This window comes from Protopterus annectens, chromosome 3.part0 (assembly GCF_019279795.1).
Source record: "Protopterus annectens isolate FY-2018-M chromosome 3.part0, PAN1.0, whole genome shotgun sequence".
Lineage (NCBI taxonomy): Eukaryota > Metazoa > Chordata > Ceratodontiformes > Protopteridae > Protopterus > Protopterus annectens.
In genome coordinates, this window is record NC_056731.1 from 1,619,295,231 (window position 1) to 1,619,316,558 (window position 21,328).

The 21,328-nt window shown below is 43.3% G+C and overlaps 1 protein-coding gene across 1 annotated transcript in view; it reads right to left on the bottom strand.

Moving 5' to 3' along the window:
- Window positions 1-21,328, bottom strand: part of UBR5 (ubiquitin protein ligase E3 component n-recognin 5) — a 3,965,620-nt gene that overhangs the window by 2,983,685 nt on the left and 960,607 nt on the right. The window contains exon 15 of the mRNA XM_044065648.1: window positions 18,962-19,079. Coding sequence (XP_043921583.1) covers window positions 18,962-19,079 — 118 coding nt within the window. The remainder of the gene's footprint in view (window positions 1-18,961; window positions 19,080-21,328) is intronic.

Sequence of the window (21,328 nt, forward strand, 5' to 3'; positions counted from 1 at the left end):
AGCAAGGCTGGCCCCATTTGCCAAAAATTTGATTTGCAACTTCCTGATTCAGGGATCACTTGTGAGGCATGAGAATTGCTCTGCTTAGCCTGTCTGCTATTACGATGGATTTCCCCGGGATGTGCGTTGCCATCAGAAAGCGATGACAAGAAATTGCAAATTGCCAAACTCTCTGGGCCTCTCGACAAAGGGGATAGTATCTGGCTCCCCCTGTTTGTTGATGAACCATACCATCGACATATCTGTTTGAATTGCAATAGTACCCATGAGAAGAGAGCTCTGAAATGATTGCAATGCCAGAAGCACCGCCCTCATCTCTAGGACACTGAAGTGCAAATGGTACTTGTGATCTTTCTAAACCCCTTGGATGGTCTGTCCCAGATAATGCCCCCCCCAAATCTGGGACACGTCCATGGTTACTGTAGCGACAGGTTGGGGAAGTACAAACGGTCTGCCCATCGTTACCTGAGTGGACTGAAGCTACCACAGTAGGTCCCTCTTGCAGGCATCCGTAATGAGAATCTTGTGAGACACAGATAACTCTTGCATGGACCACTGAGCGAAGAGTAGCCACTTCAACATCCACGTGTGTAGTCATGCCAGTGGGACTAGTGTTATCGCTGCTGCCATTGAGCCTAAGACCTTGATGATGAATTTTGCTTGTACCTTTTTCTTCTCGAGTAGGATAGATACTTGACTGCGTAGCATTTGTATTCTTTCTTGAAGCAATTTTGCTACCATGTCGTTTGTGTTTAATTCTGCACCTATAAAGGTAATGCACTATGATGGCAACAAGGCATATTTTTCTGTATTTATAGTAATGCCTAGGTCTGAGCAGAGATGGACGGTGGCCGTCCCTCGCTCGGATTAGGAAGTGCTTGGTGGTGGCAGTAAGGAGCCATTCATCTAAATATGGAAACACCTGAAATCCTTGATGTCTCAGATGATCCGTGACTACTGCCATGCATTTGGTAAACACTCTGGGGACTGTAGTGAGACCAAAGTGCAGAGCTCTGAACTGATAGACTGATTCCGGAAGCGTAGAAATCTTCTGGACTGCTTGTCCATCTTTATGTGGTAGCACGCATCCGGAAGATCTAAAGAGCACATGCAAATGTCTTGTCCCAGAAAAGGGAGTATAGATAGCAGTGTTACCATCCGGGACTTTGCTTTCTTTACCGACATTAGTCTGCTTAGATACAATATTGGTCTCCAGTCCACTGTCTTTTTTGGAACTAAAAAGAACCTTGAGTAAATTCCGGATCCGATCTGGTCTGCAGGGGCTTCTTGGATTGGCACTTTTCTAGCAACCTTTGAATTTCTGGGGTTGCTTGATCCCTTTGACCAGGTGGAATGTCTGGGACAGACTTTGACAGACGAGGTAGACAGTGGAAAGGAATGTTGTATCCCCTGGATATAATGGACTGTACCCCATTTGTCTTGCGTCAATTATAGCCAGGCTTCTGGGTACAGTGATAGTCTTTCCTCAACTGCACCCAGAACTGGACAGTTGGGCCTCCTTTCAGAAGTGCTGGAAGGGCCGACCGGAGAACGTAACTCTGTCACCGTGGTTTTGTGGACCTCCTCTGCCGCATGGATGTCATCTTCCAATGTTATCCCCCCCCCTGCCCCTGAGGGAAAGATCACCACCAGCATCCAACAAGGCTCCTTTGGACTTCCGGAACCACATTTTTCTGCTCTTTTGACCTTTAGGATAAGGTCTGGTTGGGGAGGAAAAACGCACTCTGATGGCAGAGTCATGCCATCTTGTTGACTCCTGGTGAGAGTCGTTTACTTTCGGCCCGAACAAGGACAAGCCATCAAAAAAGGGAGTCAATAATGGAAGATCTGAAGATTTCAGCACACTCACAAAGGCGCAGCCAGGAACGTCTCCTAACAGCTATTCCTGTGCCTGCTGCCCTGCTCGCTCCATTGGCTGCATAGCAGATGAGGCACATGGAGGAGTTCGCAATCGAGGTTAAGGTCGCAAGCTGGGAATTCATCTTATCCGGCAAACCGTGGGCTGTAGCACCTTGTAAGTATCTCACAGCTCTTTAAGGAGATCCCTCTGAAGTCAGGTGAAATGTGTTAAGTAATTCAGCAATCGTAGGGTAAAAGCCACTGAGAACATACACTTCCCGAATCTGCCCATCATACAAGACTCTTTGTTCAGTGGATGGGCAAATGCAGAAGTTTCAGCTAACTCCTTTGTGGCCACTGCCACCAGCATCGCATCTACTGGAATTCCCTTTGTTAAGTATGGTCTATCCTCTGGGGATGTAATGAATTTGTTTAGCCTCCTCAGAACAGGGTCTACTGACTCTGGAGAGTACCACACCTTTCGACTTACAACAACTAGGAGCGGGTCAAGGAGGTGGAGGGGCGAGAGCCAAATGCCTCCAAGTATACTGACTCATACTCAGAAGGGGAGAGGGATTTCCAGCCTCACCTCTGCTTAAGGATCTCCAAGATGTCTGAAAAAGAGACATCCTCAGAGGGCGACCGTGGGGACCCTTTTGAATCCTCTAAGTCAGGATCAGAAGTGACGGACTCAGGGGGAGTATATGTGCTTTCTCTTACACTGTCGCTTCAGAGGGACCTCCTCGGGAGAATGGAACGGGGAGGTGTCAGAAGAGGGGGTTCCAATCATTGGGGCTTCCTAGGGCACTGACTCTCTACTCTGGGGCTGATGGAGGGATGATGAAGCAACAGACACTGGTCCTTCAGGGGGAAGAGTGGCTGGAGCCAAAGGTGGAGCAGACTCGGTCGAGAGCAAATTCCTCATCACCTTGAAGGCACCGCGATCCTGGGCTGAAAGAGATCTCCCCAGAGCAGAGGAAGATGCCTCCAAGGTTGATGTGGGCACTGAACTCACCTGTGCCAAAGTGTCGAGTGGGACAGTCTGTTCCGATAAGGGTCCAACTCGACTCCCCCCACCCCCCCACCCCCACAGCCGACCAGCGAGTGTCGGCTCCCAGATCTCTTGATGGAAGACAGCATCGACGAGATCAGAGCAGAAGTCGGAGGAGAGATATCATGGGTGATTACTGGCTCCACCGGTTCCAGCACAATGACTTCCTGACACACTGGCTCCAATCTCGTCCGAGTTGGAGGAAGAATAGATGGCACCTAAGATACAGTGGTCGGCTCCATGTTCTGATGGGCTGGGCACGAAAGAATTTGTGCCAGGGCCCGCGTCTGCAGCAAACTCTTTACCACCCACTCCACGTCATCGTCCATTAAACTTCTGGAGGACCGAGAGGAATGGGTCTATGATCTGTGACTACCTGCCACAGACTGGTTCCAATGATGGTGACCAACTCCTTTTTCGGCTCTGTGACAGTTCTGAGGACTAAGACGGAACCGAGGGAAGGCCAGGTTTGTCGCAACCGATAACCTTCGGCCCTGAAGATACTTGTTCCTTATGATAACTTGACAGCTCAGACACTGGAGCTGACGAAGCTGACATTTTTGGCTTGTCAGATTTAGAGGACTGATTACCTTCTCCCGTTTCAAAGGGGCCTTTCAACAAACCACTTAAAATAAGTTTATTTTTCTTTCCTGTAGAACCCTTGCACTAAAACCATGACAAATGGAGCAAGAATCCTGCAGGTGGTCTGCTCCTAAACAATACACACAAATTGTGTCTCCGTTCGTTGAGACATTTTCTGGGAGCATGAATCGCACTTTTTAAACCCAGATTGTCTCGATTCCTTAGCAGATTCTTTAGACATTATAAGAGAGACCAAAGGAAACCAACTACAATAGCAACAACAACACAGTACTGAGGCAAAGGTAAGTTTTTTTTTTTATATATAAGCTAGGAGAGAAAATGTGGGCTTGGAGGAGAAGTCTAAGTTAAATGACAGTCTCCTCCAACCTGAGGAGATGCCTCTAACAAATGGTGACTCCTAAGGAATGGGGAAGAAGCCCCATAAGAAAAAACGGGCTAAAGAGAAAGAATCCTCTAAATTAAATGGATTCTCTAAGGGGATAGAAGAAGAAAAGGGTACAAAAGAGAAAAAAGCTGAAGAACACACCCAAGTAATGAAAACAACACACATGAACACACTACTTGGTAAGGAAAGATATTAATAGACTAACAAAACAGTTTCTGTCACAGATGTAGAGAAAAAATGTATAATAAAAGTAGTAACTAGACTGAGCCAGCAAAGACAATCTCAATGCTTCAAGCGGCAAACGATATCTGGGGAACAGCCACTAGGCATCCTGGAATAGGTTGTACTCTCGAGCCAGTAGAAGTTCTCGAGCTTTGGTATGCAGCCGAATCAGAGCAGAGTAATCGGCTCTGAACCCAACCAGCAAGAATGAAGGCGAGATAAGGCAACATAACATCAATAATTAAACCTTTATAGAAAAAAACTAACACACAAACAAAGGTTAAATATTTTACTAAAACACTATAATAAAGCACATTTACTGAAGAAAGGGAAAACACAGGAAAAGCTCTGCCCTCTAACTTAAACGGAGCTAGTACAGCTACAAAAAAGGGGCAGAAAGGGCAAACCCTCTAAGTTAAACGGGTATCTAGCTCTCTAACTAAAATGAGCTAACATACGCAGATGAGGAAATACACACTAAATTATTCTACAGTAATCACTAACTAAACCACTACAAAAACTGACAGAAAAAACAGAAATGGCCTTGCGACTAACGACGGCCAACAAGCAACCACACAGTAGCACAATTAAATTATACTCAACTACAGCACACAAACTACAAAAGAACAACTATCTAAACAACTAAGTATTATTAATCCTATATATGTGGAAAAAAAATATGAATCTTTAAAGAACTTGACCATGGCCAAGGAGAAAGCATCCAAACTCGTAAAGCGGCAAACGAGATCTGGGGAATTACACCACTGCATGATGGCATACCTATTCTGCCACAAGCCAGGTTAGAGACTTCGAGCTAGTGTATTCAGCAGAGTTGGAGCCGAGGACCGGCACCCAACCCATCCGGCAACAATGGAGGAGAGATGGGACAAAGTGCAGTTGTGTACACTTAACCATAAATGTAGATGTTAAGAGTGTATTCACTGTTGCAGTCATTACATTTGGGTTGATTCCCAAAGCTAAGGAAGAGAGGAGGAATTTAGAGAGCATTAGGACCAGCTACTAAGCCCTGTAAGACTGCAGTGGCAAAACCAGCTCTGTGGTAATGCTTGCTGAAGGTATGTATAGAGCTCCAGGTAGCAGCTTCTAGGATGTCCATGGCAGGGACTCCTCTGAGGAAAACTGTAGAGGTAGATGCAGCCCTGGTGGAATGTGATCTTATCCCCTGTGGGGCAGTTTTTCCATGGTGCTTACAGCAGAAATTAATGCAATGGGCTATCCATTTAGAAATGGTTTGCTTTGAAATGGCCTCCCCCTCTGCCACTGCAGCAAAGCAACTAGCAGCTGTTCAGATTTTCTGAGAGGCTTGGTCCTGTCCAAATAAAATCTAAGTTGTCTGTGCAAGTTCAAAGAGTGCAGTATTCGTTCACCTTTGTTTTGTGGATTCGGGAAAAAGGTAGGCAGATGAATGGACTGATTTAGGGCCACACTAGTCACCACCTTGGGCATAAAGGAAGGATTGGTCCTGAGGGAAACCCTGTCTGCATGGAAGATAATGAAGGGCTCCACTGCCATGAGGGCCTGTAATTCAGACACTCTTCTTGCTGAAGTGATGGCTAGAAGGAAGGCTGTTTTCCAAGAAAGGAATTTCAGCTCTGCAGTTGCAGCTGGTTCAAATGGAGCGAGAGTGAGCTTTTTCAATACAAAGTTAAGGTCCCAGGCTGGAGTAGGGGCTCGCCTGTGGGGTCTTAAATTGTTGGCCCCTCTGAGGAACTGCTTTAGCAGGGGGGCGAGAGACGAGGGATGTTTCAGTATTATAATGTACTGAAATGGCAGAGGCATGACTTTTAATTGATGAGACGGATAGGCCCTTGTGGAACACTTCTGTTAAGTACTAAAGTATATGAGGTAAGCTGGGCACTGTTGTACCCACCCCGAGTTTGGCTCCAGAAATGGTATCTTTTCCACTTTTTCAGCATAAGATTTTGTAGTGCTAAGCCTCCTTGCTTTCAGAATAACATCTAGCACATGCTTACTGAGGGATGCTATTGGAGAGCTCAAGGGATTAGCCAGGCTGCCAGGTTCAGAGTTTGAAGCTGAGGGTGCAGAATCTGGCCCGCCTGCTGGGACAGCAGGGAAGGTGTCTGAGGTAGGTACCATGGCTCCAGCAGTATCATACTGCGCAAGAGGGGGTACCAATGCTGGCGTGGCCAACAATCAGTATTGTCCTTGGTTTGTCCTGTTTGACCTTTACCAGAACCTTCAAGAGGAGAGGCAGAGGGCGAAGGTATAAACAGAGAGGCTTTCCCAGGTAAAGGACAGGGCATCCACTTTTCAAGCTGGACTGTGGGAGTCCTTCTGCAGAATTTGTCCAATTGGTAGTTCTGGGGGCAGGCAAACAGGTCTATTTCTGGAGTCCCCCATCTGTTCCTCAAGAGGCTGAATATTTTTGGTTCCAGTTTACATTCATGTGGGTCCATGAGATTTCTGCTTAGGTTGTCTGCCAGTAAATTTAGCTTGCCTGGCAGGAACTGAGCTTGTAGGTGCACTTGGCAGCTCAAGCCTGTGTTCCACAGAGCCATGACTAGTCTGCAGAGAGGGTACAAGTGGGTTCACCCCTGCTTATGTACCACATAACTGTGGTGTTGTCTGTCTTTACCAATAATTGTCCAGGAAGGCTGTGGTCCTTCAAGGATGTCAGGGAATTCTGTAGAGTTAACATTTTTGGTTGATATGCAGGTGCAGCTGACTCGGGTTAAATTTGTCCTGAATGCACTGCCCTGCTAAGTGAGCCCCCCATGTACAGTCTGATGCGTCTGTTGTTAGGGTTTGGACGGCAGGGGGTAGACTGAAGGGGAGCTCTTTGTTGAGGTGGCAGGCCTCTGCCCATCAAAGGAACTCTGTCTTTATACAAGGAATTATAGGAATGGTTGTTTCCAGGTCCTGAGAATGTTGGCACCATAGGCTTTTTAGATACCATTGTAGTTTCCTCATATGCAGTCTTGCACATGGAATTAGTAGAATGCGAGAGGCCATGAACCCCAGGGCTTGCAGAACTTTCCTTGCTGATAGCTGGGTCTTTGTGGCCAGTAGTTTGAAGTAGGCTGTCAAATAAACTTGTTTCTCTGGTGTGAGGAAAGCCATCTGAAAAGTTGTGTTCAAGCTTGCTCCCAGAAATACAATCAGTTGGCAGAGAACTAGGTGAGACTTTTCATTTATTGTGTACCCCAGCGAGGGTAGAAGTTTCTTTACAAATGCCAGATGTAATAGCAAGTCCTGGCTTTCTGCCTAAATCAGACAATCGTCCAGGTATGGGTATATTTGAATATTTCTCTGCCTGCAAAATGAAATGGCTGGAGCTAGACACTTTGTGAATACCGTGGGCGCAGTAGATAAGCCAAAGGGAAGTGCAGAGAACTGATAGTGCATGCAGCCTGCTCTGAAGCGTAGGTATTTCCTGCAAGATTCCCTTACTGGAATGTGCAGGTAAGCTTCCTTTAAGTCTAAGGTTGCCAACCAGGCATATTTGCCCAGCATAGGGAGCAGCTGTTGAAGTGTTAGCATTTTGAATTTTGGTATTACCAAAAAGGTGTTTAGAATAGAGAGGTCTAGGATAGGATGCCAGGAGCTGTCTTTTCTGGGTACCAGGAAAAATCTTGAGTAAAAACCTTGTCCACTTTCTTCTGCTGGGACAGGTTGAATAGCCCTGATACTTAAAAGACAGAGAACCTGATGTTGAGCCTCTGTCCACTGATTTGGGGGTAGGTCTGGCCAACCGTTTGGGGTTGGTAAGGTGTGGAAGTGGAATCTGTATCCTTGGAAAACTATTTAAAACCCATTTGTCTGGGTAATGAGTTCCTAGTTTTTTGCATGCAGGGCGAGTTTTCCTCTTAAGGGAGCAGGCAGTTGAGCAGGGCTTGGAAGGGTTAAGGTGAAGTCATTGTGACATTTTTCCATAGGGGGGTGTCTTACTACTTCCATCTTTGTAAGTGGGAGCCCCCTCAACACTGCTTAGGCCTGTGTGTAGCCTGAGACTGTAACCTAGGTGGTCCTGCTGTTCCTGGGTTTGGACTGAAAAGGCCTGGAAGAGAATGAAAAGGACCAATTCTTAGAAGGCCAATGCCTACTTAGTCTGGGAGGCTCTACTTGCAGGAAATCTTTAATTGTTTGCATAGATTTAGCTTTTTCCTCCATCTTTTTAAGAACTTCTTCTGCTTTGTTGCCAAACAGGCGGTCTTAGTTTAAGGGAGCATCCAGTAATTTAGCTTTAACATGATCTGGCAAGTTTTGCTCCTTAAGCCAAGCATGCCTTCTAAGTACAGACCCAGTGACAGCAGCCCTGCAAGATGCTTCTAAAGAGTCAAAACCACATTGCAAAGTATGTTTACCAACTTCTTCAGCAGAATGCGTTAAATCCTGTAATTCTTTTTGTTCAGTACAGTCAGGAATCAACTGTTTAACTAGTCCCAAAATATGCTGCTGATACTTTACCATATGAACCTGGTAATTTAAGGCCCTAAATGGCCAAAGTAGCAGAAGTGTATACCTTCTTACCCCATCTATCCAAGGCCCTGGAATCTCTATCAGAGGGGGTATTGTTTTTGGCAGCAGTAGCCTTAATGCCCTTTGGTCCTTGGGAAATGGTCTCTGGATCCGCAGTAGGATTCCTGAACAGGAACTTGTGAGAGTCAGGTACTCTAATATCTTTACACGAACACTAAAACCACACCGCTATAACTTAAAAAAAACACAGGATTGCTATCACCATGAAACGAGCACCACGCTAGACTGCTGGAAAATATTTCTCTGGTTTATTCTCCGTACATCATTCTGGTACCTCGGCTTATCGCCTTCAAGGAATAATTGAAATACAAAATACATCTCCTTTTATAGACCAGTGCCTGAAAGTATTTAATCAATTAACACATAAATTGCACCTTATTTTAAAGTGGCACCACTTCCTATAAATACCTATGCATTTTCTGCATGCAAAATGGTTAGTGACACTTCAATATGACTTCATTACCAATGTGTAAATACATAATTACATAAACACGACTTTTTATCATAAACCCTACCTTTCAGAAATGTTGTTGAGAAAATAATTGACATTCACTATATCTTAAAAAGATGCATTTTAAATGCGAGCGTACATCAACTAGATAAACTTGGAATATAGAGTTAAACCAGTGCGAACATGACTAACACAATTATTTTCATTTAATTCCATATTGCATTCGTTCATGTTTGTTGGATACCATATTATATGTTATATCATATTATATATAAACATTACACACAAATCGATTATGAAACATTTTCAAACCAACTATGAAATTTTATATTCTCCCTTATTCATTACATACTGCAGTCTAAATTCATGCCTTTAGAGTACCATGTACCATAATTTAATATAATTTTGCATTCTAACTTAAATTTGCCTCTAAAATTTCCAAAGTTAACATTGGGTCGTGCCAACACATTATGGAATAACCCTCCCACTGATCCACTGTGTTTTAACATGAAGTTAAGTTAAGAACTGATTAATTAAGGACTCATTCATAAGACAGAAAAGGTCACTTAAGGTTAATCACTTGTTAACAGAGGGGGTGGAGCTAGGAACTAAAATTTCTATTTAAGGAGTAAACTAAAACATTTCAGAGCTTTACCAGAAAGGCTCATCCAGACTCTGCTACACTTTGCTGTGAAGGAAAGGTTAGTTTGCTGTTATTTTTTGTATTTCTGTATTGCCTTTCTATATTTTGAATACTGTAGTTTGTTTTCTTTACCTTGTGTTTTGCTTGCATTCTGTTTAACAGCATATTAAAACTTCAAAAGAGACCACAGCTCTCTCTGTTCTGAGTCAGGCAGAATTTCCCCTCCTTCCCACCCATTTAAGTTGTCTTGTTAAATACCACTGTCTTTCTAGTTGCCCGCCTCTTATGTTAATCTGACCATATATCTCATTTCTCTCTACTTTCACTGGCTTATGTGAGTAATCACAAAACCATCACTTTTGAAATCCCACCCCTTCAATTATTTAAATTTATTGGCCATCCTACAGTATTTCATAGTACCAAAATACAAAAGTAACCACCCCTTTCAGTCCATCTTGCTGTTTTAAAAATAGTAACTCTCCACTAAACCTTAACTTTTTAAACAGGTAAAACTCAAGTTACCTACTTTCATATCTAACTTCTCTAGTGCACACTGCAGAGTGCATTCTTTTCAATCTTACCTTTAAGCATCCCTGTTACTAGCACTTTCTCTAATACCTAAAAAGATCATCTCTACTTGACTCCAAGTAGACTTTTCTCTATCTGTTAAACCTAGCACTTGCTCCTACAGTACTTATTACCTTGATACGGCACTCTTATAGATAGCACCCCAAAAGGCAAACCCCATTTCTCGGTCACTCCGTCCCCGGAATCTCTTTTAAAGTTTTTTTGTCTAGTCCTTCTAGCATGTCGAGGGATCAGTTGCTAGTGTCCTCTCCTGCTCAGCTGGTGAACCTGGGAATATTGAGGCAATGTTACAATTGCCTCATGTACACAGACAACCCTCTCCTCCTCCCACAAAACACAAATACATGCGAGAGATGCAACTATACGGCCAAACTGGAGGCTGAGCTCTCTCAACATAGGACTGGCAAGACCAGTCAGGAGGAGAAGGTTACCACACACACTATAGAACCAGTTTCACATAGTACCATCACAACCTCAAATCATACACATAAACACACAAAGACATACTCGGCTCTGATCAAAAATCTACCAAAACAGCAGAGGCCACCAAAGCAGACACCCAAACAACCACCACCTCAGAACACACCACCTGCAACACATAGACCTCACAGTCAGAGTGTCAAACAGTCACAGCCCTTAAGGCCAAACACAATGCCAGACACACTAGTCATTGGTGACTCCATAGTCAGACACACTGGCGTCCCGCTCACCAGACTGAGTAAGGAGAAGGTCACAGTAAGCTGCCTGTCGGGCGCTAGAATCCGCCACATAACGCAAGCACTCAGGTCTCTCAACAGCAGGTACAAATATGACTCAGTCATTGTCCACGCTGGTGTAAACGACCTGAGGCGTACCTCCTTGGACTACATGAAAAGAGACATTGAGGAGCTCTCTGATTATGTAGCCCAGGCAGGTATGACCCTGACCTTGAGCAGTATCCTACCTTCACCAAGAATGATGCCACAATACAGAGATAAGATGATCAGCTTTAACAATTGGCTTAAACTCTGGTGTCATTCAAAGGGGATCCAATGTCTGTCTGCCTGGGATGACATGCTGGACAAGCCACGCTGCTTCGCAAGGGACGGCTTGCACCTGTCACCCTGGGATTCGGATATTGGCAAAGGCTCTTGCCACCCCATACTGCCTCTTTTAGGCAAGGCACAAATGCTAAACCTACCACCCTAGAACACAAAAAAGGAAAAAAACTAAGGGTAATGCTGCTCAATGCCAAAAGTCTAAATCTCAAAATGCACGCACTCGAGGCCCTTCTCAATTATGGAGAACATTGATGTCTGTGCAGTGACAGAAACCTGGTTCAAGGCTCCTGAGAGCACCCCAGCACTATCAGGTTTTACCTCTTATCATGCGTTCCGGCCCCAAAATCCGGACAATACCAAGAAAGGAGGGGGGGTATCCATATTCATCAAAGACACCCACACCTCAAGACTGGTGGCAACGCACGATGCATCGGAGACCATCCAGGTGCAATTAACCATAGGCAAGACTGCTCTGCAAATTGTAGCATGTTACAGGCCACCCTCACAAACTCAGGAACCTCACATGGCCTTCCTGAAAACACTAGAGGATAAATGTATCACCAAACACCATCATACTAGGTGACTTCAATTACCCTAATATAGACTGGGAACACTACTCAAGCCCAAACACCCTAGCCCAAAAGTTCCTGGAATTCATAAACTCAAATGCCATGGAACAACTAGTCACCATCCCCACAAGAGGAGAAAACATACTTGATCTCATCATTACGAACATGGGAGCACAATGTTCAACACCGGAAGTATACCCCTCACTGGTGAGATCAGATCACAAACTAATCTCGCTGGAGGTCCTCATCCCACCCCCACCTGAAACAAAAAGACCACAGTAAAGAACTTCTAAAGCCGACTTCACACTTCTAAAGACTAGTGTGGTCTCCTTTAAGGCCCCCGAGCCGACGGAAAACAGTACTCAAGCCGCTGAATCACTTACAAATGCCTTCTACCAGCACCTGCAGGATTGCATGGATAAGGCAATCCCAAGCAAAACAAAGACTCTTTGTACCAAAGGCAAGCGTCCACTCTGGTGGACCCCAGCCATAAACAAACTCTACAACAAAAGGAGGAAGCAACTACAAGATAGAGCAAAATCCTTAAAAGGTAAGACACCCTTGATCACTATAAGTAAAAAACTAAGAGCTCTCATAAAATCATCCAAAGCAAATTTTGAGAGAAAAATAGCTAAAGACTCAAAAGACAATCATAAGGCCTTCTTTAGCTATGTTAGAAACCTGGGAGGAAACTCCCAGATATGCTCAGAACTAGTTCAAAATGATGTGAAGATTACTGATCCTACAGACATTGCCAACATACTGGCTGACAGGTTCAGTGCAAACTTCTCCCCTCCCCAAAGGAGAGATATCTATACCAAGCGATTGCAGCCCCCAAACATCTCCAACGCCCAAGTGAGAACTGCTCTCTCCAAAGCAAAAACACAGCATCCATGGGACCTGATGGTGTCCCCGGCTGTGTGCTCCACGAACTCAACGAGGAATTAAACCCACAGCTAGGACAGCTGTTTAATCATAGTCTTACCTCTGGATACGCACCCAGGAGTGGCGCACTGCAACTGTGGTCCCACTTCACAAAGGCGGTGCCTCCACCGACCCTGGAAATTACCGCCCATTAGCTTGACAAGCCTTATCTGCAAAGCCATGGAGAGGATCATAATGGACCTCATAAATAAAGACATAGGGAATTTGCAGACTTTGGATCCATCCCAGTTTGGCTTTGTCAAAGGCAGATCATGCCTTCTAAACTTGGTTGACTTTTTCGAAACAGTCACCAAAGCCACTGATGAGGGAAAGGCAGTCCATACAGCCTACCTCGATCTGGCGAAGGCCTTTGATACAATACCCCACTCGGGTATCATTGAAAAACTCATCAGCTTAAATGTTAACCCATACATCACAAGATGGGTTGCAAACTGGCTGAGTGACAGAACCCACAGGGTCAGAGTTGCTGGCGCCATGTCAGACTCAAAGCCTGTCAAGTGGTGTACCACAGGGCTCAGTCCTGGGCCCACTCTTGTTTGGCATCTACTTTTCCGAAGTACAAGCAAACACAGGAGGGTTATGGCTGACAAAGTTTGCAGATGACTGCAAACTGGGCCATAGTAGAAAACACATCTGACACAGATATCCTTCAGAAGGGTCTCACAGAAGCGGATATCTGGTGCCAGAGCCATGGCCTAAAGTTAAATGCCAAAAATGCATAGTCATACCCTTGGGAAAAACAAGGTTACCCCTAGCTACCAAATAGGTGGCAATCCACTGAGTACAGAAAAGTTATCAGGGACCTGGGGACCCAGGTTGATAGTAGTCTGTCATTCGACACCCATGTAGCTAAAGTAGTTAGGAAGACCTTCTACATTGCCCACCTTATCATGAAGGGATTCTCATCTAGATCAAGGGAGGTCATAGTCTCCCTATACTCATCACTCATCAGACCAATGATTGAGTACAATGCCCCATTCGAATGTATCTGACCCGACACTTGCAGCAGCTGGAGAGGCCACAAAGTTCCTCACCAAAAGGATAAAGGGTCTCAAACATCTGTCCTATGCTGCCCGACTGAAAGAACTCCAGCTCTATTCAGTCGCACCGCTTGCTCAGAGGTGACCTTTGCCTAACATACAAGGCCATGTCAAACCCAGATTTGATGAATATGCTTCACCTCAAAAATCTAGATCCGTCAGAGCCACAAGGGCGGAGACTTAAACCTCGACACGGCTATTAATAGGACGTGCTGGAGGGATAGATTCATCACCCAAAGACTCCCTATGCTGTGGAATAAAATCCCGGTATATGTGAGGCAGAGCACCTCGCTGGCCTTGTTCAAGAGAAATCTTGACCAATGGATGGGAGATCGCAGATATACCCCAGGGATTACCTCAGTGTCACTGCTCAACAGAGGCACAGCAAAATAATGGGTATAGTTCCCCATACTAAAGGGGTGGCGTAAGCCACAAAACTATGGGCTAGGCTTGTAAATGCCCTCGGGCAGATAGCCTAGTATGAACCTATGAACCTATGAACCTAAGTGAGCTGCCACTGGACTTTCCAAGTTATTTCTTCTTCTATCCCCTCGGTGCTCTAAAATATGCACCTTAACCTTTCTAGTTGTTTGCCCAATATACCAAGAAGTATCATTACAGTTGCATCCTATGATATAGATCACCTTGCATGAATTGCAATTATAACTCTCTCTAGCAAAATATGTCTTTCCATTAATTTTCAGGCCATGCATACTTTTAACCCTCTCACACACCTTACATTTAACACACCTGAAAGTGCCAACCCTTTTGCCATCTGTATTGTTTGAATCTTTTTGTTAACAAGTTCCTTTAAATTATTATAGCTACTATACAAAAATGTCACATCTTGGAAACAGGGAGCCCTACCATAGTATGTTCAATCACCACGTTCCATACCTGCCTTACAATTTTTTTCCAATAATGGAGAAAAATTAGAGAACTTAGTGACGAAAAATAATCTTTCTTCCTCTTGTACTATTTGTTCTTCTCTCCCTGAATTCCAACTATATCTTTTTGTGTGACCCACTTTCCTTCAGGCCATCCACAAAGCACCCTCAGAGTACCCTCTCTGCTGGCTAATCTTTCATGGGTTTCACTAAAAAAAACCTCCCTAAATTGCCTTTCAGAAGTGTTAGTAAAAATTCTTTTAAATTCCCCAAAAGGCAATGCCTTTAATAAATGTGGAGGATACATGCTCTCTGCATACAGGAAATTGTTAACTGACGTTGGCTTTCGATATGGTTTGTGCTGCACTTTACCTTGATCATTCACATAAAATTCAAATCTAGGTATGTTATGCTCCTACTTTTACACTCCGAAGTGAATTTTAAATCATAATAATTCTCATTCAGCCGTTTTATAAATCTAACAAATCTGGGTTGATCTCTACATACGAAGATGAGATCATCTATGTAACTCTTTGTAGAAGATAACATGATGAATAAAATATTCATTCGCATACATAAATGTCTTCTCGAATTCACCCATATATACGGAGGCATAAGTAGGTGCAAACGCAGTGCCCATGGCTGCCCCTTACACTGAAGAAAAAAATCATTTTTCCACTTGAAATAATTATATGTTAAACTAAATTCAAGTAGGGACAACAAGAAGGACGTTTGGGGGCCTTCCCCCATCACCTTAGCCATTATTTCCAAGCCCCATCTTTTCTCAATGTTTGTATATAAAGCAGATACGTCAATGGTCGCCAAAAATAATCTGGGTTCCATTCCAAATCGAGTAGCTCTTTACATTCTTGACCTGTGTTCCTAAAGTGGGATGGAACTCTGTTCAAGTAGTCTTTAAAATGATGATCCAAAAATAAATTAACTTTTTCCACATAAGAACCTATGCCAGAAATAATAGGTCTACCTGGCACAGTTTTTAAACATTTATGGATCTTGGGAATTGCATACAAGTAGGGATCCCTGGGCTCTTTTACTACAAGTTTTAGAACATCTTTAGGTCCCAAGAAACCCAACCTCTCTCTCCTAATATCTCAAACAAATCTTCATTTAAATTTTTTACTGGGTTCCCAGATAATCTGGTATATATGCCTTCCACTAATAGCTCCTGAACCATGCCTTCATACTGTTCAATATTCATGATCACCCAGTTGCCACCCTTATCTGCTTGTCGAACAACATTTAAATCCAAATTAGTTCTAAACTCTTTTAAAGCCAACATTTGTTAGGGTTGCAACAGAGTCAAGTAAGCAAAGAAACAGAAAATGGTAGTCTGTTGCAGGACATTAACATTTTTAATAATGCATTACAGGAAAATGTTAAGTCATAACATAGGCATATACAATGTGAACATACAAAATAAAAAATTGACATTTCTGAAAGGTAGGGTTTATGATAAAAAGTTGTGTTTATGTAATTATGTATTTACACGTTGGTAATGAAGTCATATTGAAGTGTCACTAACCATTTTGCATGCAGAAAATAAATAAGTATTTAGAGGAAGTGGTGTCACTTTAAAATAAGGAGCAATTTGTGTGTTAAATTGATTAAATACTTTCAGGCACTAGTGTATATAAGATGTATTTTGTATTTGAATTATTCCTTGAAGGCGATAAGCAGAGGCACCAGAATGATGTACGGAGAATAAACAAGATAAGTATTTTCCAGCAGTCTAGCGTGGTGTTCGTTTCATGGTGACAGCAATCTTGTGTTTTTTTAACTCTGTAATACCTGTCAGGTTTTCTGGGAGCTGGAGGTAAAGTGTCTGTGGCCCAGCTATATTCCAAGAAGGCATCATCTACAATGTCCAGAACAGGAGGGATAGTGAAAGGTTTGTGTTGAGGGAGGAATAAGAATTCCCTAAGCCTCTTATTGGAGTCAGAGTAATCCTGATTTTCCCACCAGAAATGTTCCCTAAGAGTGTGCAAGGTTTCACCTAAATAAAAATCTTCTGGAGGGGAATCAGAGGAAATGGAATCCTCTGCATCAGAATTCTCATAGGTAGACAAGGGCAAATCCTGGTAATCAAAAGAAACAAAATTTCAGAATCCTGTCAGAAGAATCAGAAGGAAAATCAGTTCTAGGTCTCTTAGAGGTGGAAGGCTGGCTTCCCCTAATTAAAGTAAGAAGTTCTTCAGCCATTCTAAGCATTTGTTTTTTTAGGCATATGGGCCTGACCATTTGGTTTGGACGTCGGTTTTCTAGGCGTGGATCGAGTTTTAGGCCTTTATGAAGAAGATAGCGTTGGTTTAAAATGAAAATCTGTAGGCCTGAATACACCCTAAGAAGCCAGTGCCTGCACAGCGGCTCCAGACCCATCCAAGGTAGAGACATACGCAGGTTCCATAGTCAAAGAAGCATCTCACGGCATACCGGACTCCAAATGGGTCTCAGTAGAGGCCTGCGAATCATAAGTAGCAGGTATCAGGGTCTGCGAAAGCACCTCAGAGTACCGGCGAACTGGCGACTAGCTTAACGGAAGAGTCGTCGGCAGTTATGGACCTATGCGGTCTGTCTTTATCCTTACGTTTTTTCAAAATATCGGTAGCCGGATGGCTTACCGAAGCCATTTTTGGATAGTTAGAGTGCCAAAATAATTTGCTGCGAAAATAGACAGAAGCCGAAGAGTTCAGGGGGTGAATAAGGCACAAAAGTGACAGCGAGGGACGTCGTGGTCTGGGCCTAAGCAAGGAATGCAGTACGAATTAAAATCTTTATGAGGTAATTTGCTTTCCACAGGTAAGACAATTGTTAACTTTTAGTGACATCAGTTACGAGCAAGAAAAAGGAACCCCAATGGGGTACTTAACTTTTTTCGAAGACTTCGGTTCTGAAGCTCGAAAACGAAAATTTCAGGAGTCGGCCGACCGGCACTTGCGAACTGCTTCTGCTTCGGGCACCTGGCGGCAAGAAAGACTGATGTAATGGTGTCGGCTGCATGTTTTATACCCCTGACGACCTGACGTCATGGAAGAAGAGACAGCATCCGTTGCAGAGCTCCAAGACTTTGATATTCAGGCCGGCTGAGGGCTACCTGCATGCAGATAACCCAAATGTAATGACTTCCAACAGTGAAACACAAACATCACCACCAACGTTCTTAGAAATAGCATAACAGTTACCAATAAGAGTTTGTGCTACCCTCCTAATGGTTTTGCTAAATTTCATACTGCTCCTTAAGGTACAATGCCCCCCCAACACCAAGTCCAAGTGATAACAGTCAATATCTAAAACTAGCTTCTAACCTCAAAGACAAAAAAAGTATTTGTCATTACAGTGATGAATGGCATTTTAATTAGCAAAAGGTTTTTCTCAAACTGCACCAGCAACATAGATATTTACCTTTCAATGCTCTTAGTTTTTGCAAACCTAAACTGTATTTTCCTTAAGACCAAATCTTTTCTAACAGCACTACTGTGGCTTGAAATGAAAATGTTTGGCTGATTTTATCACAAGTATGCATGGTAGACCCCTAACAGTTCACACACATTTTATATTGTATTTTTGGATACAGTAATGCTATGCACTGTAGCACAATACAACCCACTTTAAAGTTATACTGCATTGCTTGTTAAAAAATGCAACGAGCAGTATCCACAATCAGCATTGTTAGGGACTGAATTATCTGTTTATTCTTAACAGATTCACTAGTTCAGGTCATTGCTCAAAAGGGTCTTGTGCCACTCTACCAACCTGGCTAAAAAAATAAAAATAAATAAATAAATAAAAGAAAGTTAAATAAAAATAAATCCAAGTTTGCGTATTCTTTGCCGAGTACTCCTTTACCTCCCACAACCGAAACACAAGCACATAAGCAAAACTGGAGTCCTCTAAAATATGTGTGCGTGCGCATACAAGCATCGTATGACGGCCCAGCATCCTGTCCAGCAGTCATTCCAGGATAAGCTCTGGCTCTACTCAAGCCAAAAAGGATAAAGCAAGAAAAAGAAAATGAATGGAAAAAAGAATAAAATCCACAATGACAGATGTGCTAAATGGACACTTCTGTGCAAACAAAGAGTGAAAAAGTGTTAACATACTGCAAAATTAAAAGTTTATTTTAATCCATTTAACCAACCTGTGTACCAACTGTTATATTGGGCATTGAAGAAATACCAGTGCTGGACTTTGGCTTTTTACTCTTTGCTCTGGCCTTCTCAAGCATTTTTTTTCTTTGACTGAAAGGGACCACTCCCCTAAAAACAAAGAAACTGCAGTTATCAAAAAATCAATATATGAAAGAAATCCAAGGCAGACATTTAAGTAACATAATGAAAATATAACAAATCAGGTATTTGCACTTCTGCACTGTACTAGAATGTTCAAAATAATGGTTACTTTCAGCATCTTTATACCACATTGATTTGTGTCTATACTGTTTGAGCAGTGATACTCAACAAAATTCCAGTTTGCATTTACCTACTCACTAAAAGCAGTGTGCCTGAGCTGTATTACAATTCACTGTTACAGAGTCTGAGACTGCAGCATCCTAATTTTTTTTTTTTTTTGAGTGGAAAACACACACACACACACACACACACACACACACACACAAGAAATGAACTTTTTATAAATACAGATTTGTAAGACGTGTGTCCATATTTGATAACATGCAGGACTATATGTTGCAGGCATTAGGATCACACAGCATTCAGTGCTCTTAAAGCTAGAGCTCCCTCCCTTGACTCTGTCATGATTCTCTTCATCCGTATCTCCAATTGCTACAGCACATTCACTGCTGTAGCCATCAATAATGGGATACACTGCCTGCAGGTAGCCTGACCCAACTTCCAGAGCTATACCTTCTAACAAGGCTCTGAAAGAATCACTACCAATTTCATATAAGGATGTAGGCGTATAAGAGGGGTGTCAGCTAATGCCATCCTCAGATTATTCTTCCCCCTGGTAGGGCCGGATGAGAAGACCCCAGTGCCAGAGCCTAAATGGATGAGAAATGGCCAATCTCATGCCACAAATCCACACCCAAGGTCTCTAATCTTTTTCTCCAGGCAGTATGGTGTAGTCTAATTAGGGAGGAGTCCTGCTAGGGAAACAAGGAGGATGGTGAAAATGGATAAAATTGGTACTCACTCCAACCCAAGGGTCAGCAGAGAAGAAAAAGGGGAAGGTAGGAGGGAACCTGGACTTCAACACTGAATTTACTCAAGCATCAGCATTTATGGCAAGTTCCTTAAACAGCTATGCTATGTTCATTGTAGTATTCACTGCTACAGTTATCAATAATGGGAAGAATCCCAAAGCAATCATGTAGTGTGCGTCTGGCAGTGCAAAAAGATATTCAGAATAGCAAGCAGATGATGTATAGTTTAGTGTCTAGCAATGGTGTTAAAGTTTGATCATGTAGCTGCTATAAAGTAATCACACTGAATGAGGCTTACCAAAGGAATACTGTGGAAGTAAATCTATTGTTGTGGACAAAGGGCCTATAAAGGGTGTGTACGACATTTTGACTCCTAGTTACCCACGGTGGTACAGCGGTAGCGTTGTTGCCTCACAGCAAGAGGTTCTCCTGTTCGATTCTCGGCTGGAGTGCCCTGTGTGTGGAGTCTGCATGTCCTCCCCACGGACGAGTGGCCTCTGAAAGACATGCATGAATGGGCGGGCCTTCGCTGAAGCTTCGGCATCGGACTGGCAACTTGGCACCATAAAAATCTACTGCCAATCATTAGCTGACCGGAGTTCTGCTGTGGCGACCCCTACCTGGGAAAAGCCGAAAAGACAAACATTTTGACTCCCCTGAGGTATCAGCATTTAACACAGTCTGAAAACCACAAGAAAGTATTTGTGGGGGTACAAGAAATTAACAGCTGTTCACTTTTCTTTAAGTCTTATGTTCAATTTGAGTAGAATCTCAGTATCCTGTGAACATGTATGCACCAGAGGAGGTACTCCTACTTCTTTGCAGAGGAGGAAAAAAGACTAGGAAATTAACCCATTCATTTAAGTTGGTCTCTGCAGGTGTTACTGGCATAAAGGATGGGGCAGTCTGGAGTATACAACTCTCTCTGCAGAAAACCATATTGCTCATAGGTGACTACTAGGCTAACAGCACAACAGCCTTTAAAAGCATAGCCAGCAATAACCAGATATTTTACATCATATCTTAATTCCCCAGACATGGGATTGGGTAATATCAGGATAGTGGGTCTTTGGGTATGGGAGCCCTGAGTCACTTTACAGACTGCCTCTGTCCATAAGGGACATGGGCGTACTCCGGGAGTGAATTTACAATTCCCATCTGTTTATCCAGATTCTTTTTAGAATTATGGCCCATGCTCTGTTAGCCATGTCAGATGCCCCACGCACCATACAGTGACCAAAACCTTTTGTATACTGACCGGACCTTCGGGTATCAAGAGGAGAAAACCCATATGTACGGAATACTGCATCATGGGAACAGAAGGACATCAACTGTTGTCCTCCT